The sequence below is a fragment of the Microdochium trichocladiopsis genome (genome assembly GCF_020744255.1).
Source record: "Microdochium trichocladiopsis strain MPI-CAGE-CH-0230 chromosome Unknown B0I36scaffold_4, whole genome shotgun sequence".
NCBI lineage: Eukaryota > Fungi > Ascomycota > Sordariomycetes > Xylariales > Microdochiaceae > Microdochium > Microdochium trichocladiopsis.
Genome location: NW_025763547.1, coordinates 1244525 through 1246447, shown reverse-complemented (window position 1 = coordinate 1246447; position 1923 = coordinate 1244525). Strand labels below are relative to the sequence as shown.

Here is a 1923-nt window from a genome sequence, read left to right as displayed (position 1 = left end):
CGACGCTGCGGATCGGGAGGGAAGCGTGCTGGAGCGAGATGGCGAGCCCCTGCGTCGAGGCGAAGTGTCGTGCCGATAGTCTTGCCGTGAGCCACTCATTTTGGCGTCAGTACCTCTCGGAGGCATGAAGTCTCGCTTGCCGCGACATGGACAGCTCGCAGTGCTGGTCGCGGAGAGTGTTCGGGCCTGTCTCTGGAAGCTGGGCAGTGATTGCTTTCTGCGGTGGCAAGGGGGCTGCTAGGTCGAGACCGCAGACGTGGTGTTGCTGCTTCTGCTGCGGCTGCTGCTGCTGCTTCTGGTTGCTCTCCAGTACGTCGTCGGTGCGTCGTGGTGATGCTAGCGGCTCGGGGCGCGGCGACGATTTCCTCGTTGGTCTGGCGTGGCTACCTGGGAGGTGGGTACTGCGGTGCCGTAGGTCCCTTGGCAAGAACAGTAGGCGACTGCGACTCTCACTGGTCGTGCATCGTGCCGGCCCCACAAAAGCCAACCCATCCCGTCGTAGAGCTCCTCTCACCCCAGCTCCTCCGACCAAAAGCCACGCTGTTGGACAAGAAGCAGACGCGGCTCAACAACAGCTAGCTTGGAGGTCGTCCCTTCTCACCTCCATAGCGCCGTCGATATACCCTCGAACGTGAGCTTGGGTCAGGCCCTAGCATTCCCGTCTGCCTCTGCTCGCCGCTGAGTCTCTAAGTTGACCAGCAGCCATCCATGTCTTCGGAGAGTGGAGGACGATGAGCATACTCCAAGGACAGACACGTCCCGACGTGCAACGACTATCTCAAGAATCTATCTAAACCATGACCCTCCCATGCAAGTTGTGGCGCCCACTCAGAGAACGCATCCGCACTGCTCTGCCCCAACGTGCCAGTCAAAGTTGGTGAGATGGTACTTCCGGATGCCACGAGATTTGTGGTTGGGCAATAAGCGCTCGAGTCGCTGGATGGAATGCGCTTGCACCGCATTCCGCAGAATCGCGTGACAAACGCAACGCGCCCTTCGTGCGGCACACGGTTGTGAGCTTTAAAGGTTGCCTTCAGCTGACGACCGTCGGCTCGCATTATCGACCCTTTATGTAGATCCAACCAGCAACAGACGACAACCACGAGGTAATCCTGACCAGCCCGATCGCGAGTGTCGATGTTTTTGCTCTTGGTAATCGTCCAAGTCAAGTACCTGTAGTGAGCCAGACGCTCTAAACACTGCTGAGTGTGCCCAGGCCGGAAAGAACTAGAAGAAGCAGGCATATGCCCATGCATGCGACGCCGTAAGGCTCCAGGTTGGTGCAAATGTCGCGCCAGGACTCGACCGCCAGAGAAGCGGTAAGCAAACTCTCAGCCATGTGTATCGAAGCAGACAAGTGCTATAGAGCCATGACCTCGGACAGCCCACCTTCCTTTCATGATGGCAGCCTATGAGTATTGAGATCGTGCCAGGCTTGCTTTTCAGCAACTAACATGTCCCAAAGGAAGGGGGTTTGTTCATGCTGCTCACGGACTTGCCATGGTCAAGCGCGGTCGTGGTATGGTGCGTATGCTCCTCAAATCCACTGCCTCATACGCATGCGCCGAATATCTCGAGGAGCCGAGACCTCTGCCTGTGCGCAGGTGAGAGCATTTGCTCAGGTGACGTTGGTGTTCGGCATGCGTACACCGCCAGCTGAACCAAGCACTCTGGTAGCTAGACAGTCCGAAGGGGGAAAAAGCCCTCGCTCCTTATACGCGCGGTATTGGCCGTGGCGTAGGTGCGCGACTTTGCGGGGCGATCATGGCTGCGAGGGGTCGAAATTCTGCCGTGATATGGCGGGTACGCCGTTCTTTCAGGTATACATGGCTGGCGATTGATGCAAGATTGACCAGGCGACGACGTTGTTGATGCGTAACCGAGCGAGGTCGGGGTATTGCGGTTGCGCATCGAGTGGTTTAG

General features: G+C 57.8%; 1 protein-coding gene across 1 annotated transcript; it reads right to left on the bottom strand.

Moving 5' to 3' along the window:
* Positions 1 to 676: 676 nt before the first annotated feature.
* Positions 677 to 1355, bottom strand: B0I36DRAFT_102553 (uncharacterized protein). Its single transcript, XM_046147742.1, has one exon. It carries the CDS (start codon positions 1254 to 1256, stop codon positions 774 to 776), a length of 483 nt encoding a protein of 160 aa, XP_046013765.1. The 5' UTR covers positions 1257 to 1355; the 3' UTR covers positions 677 to 773.
* Positions 1356 to 1923: the final 568 nt, after the last annotated feature.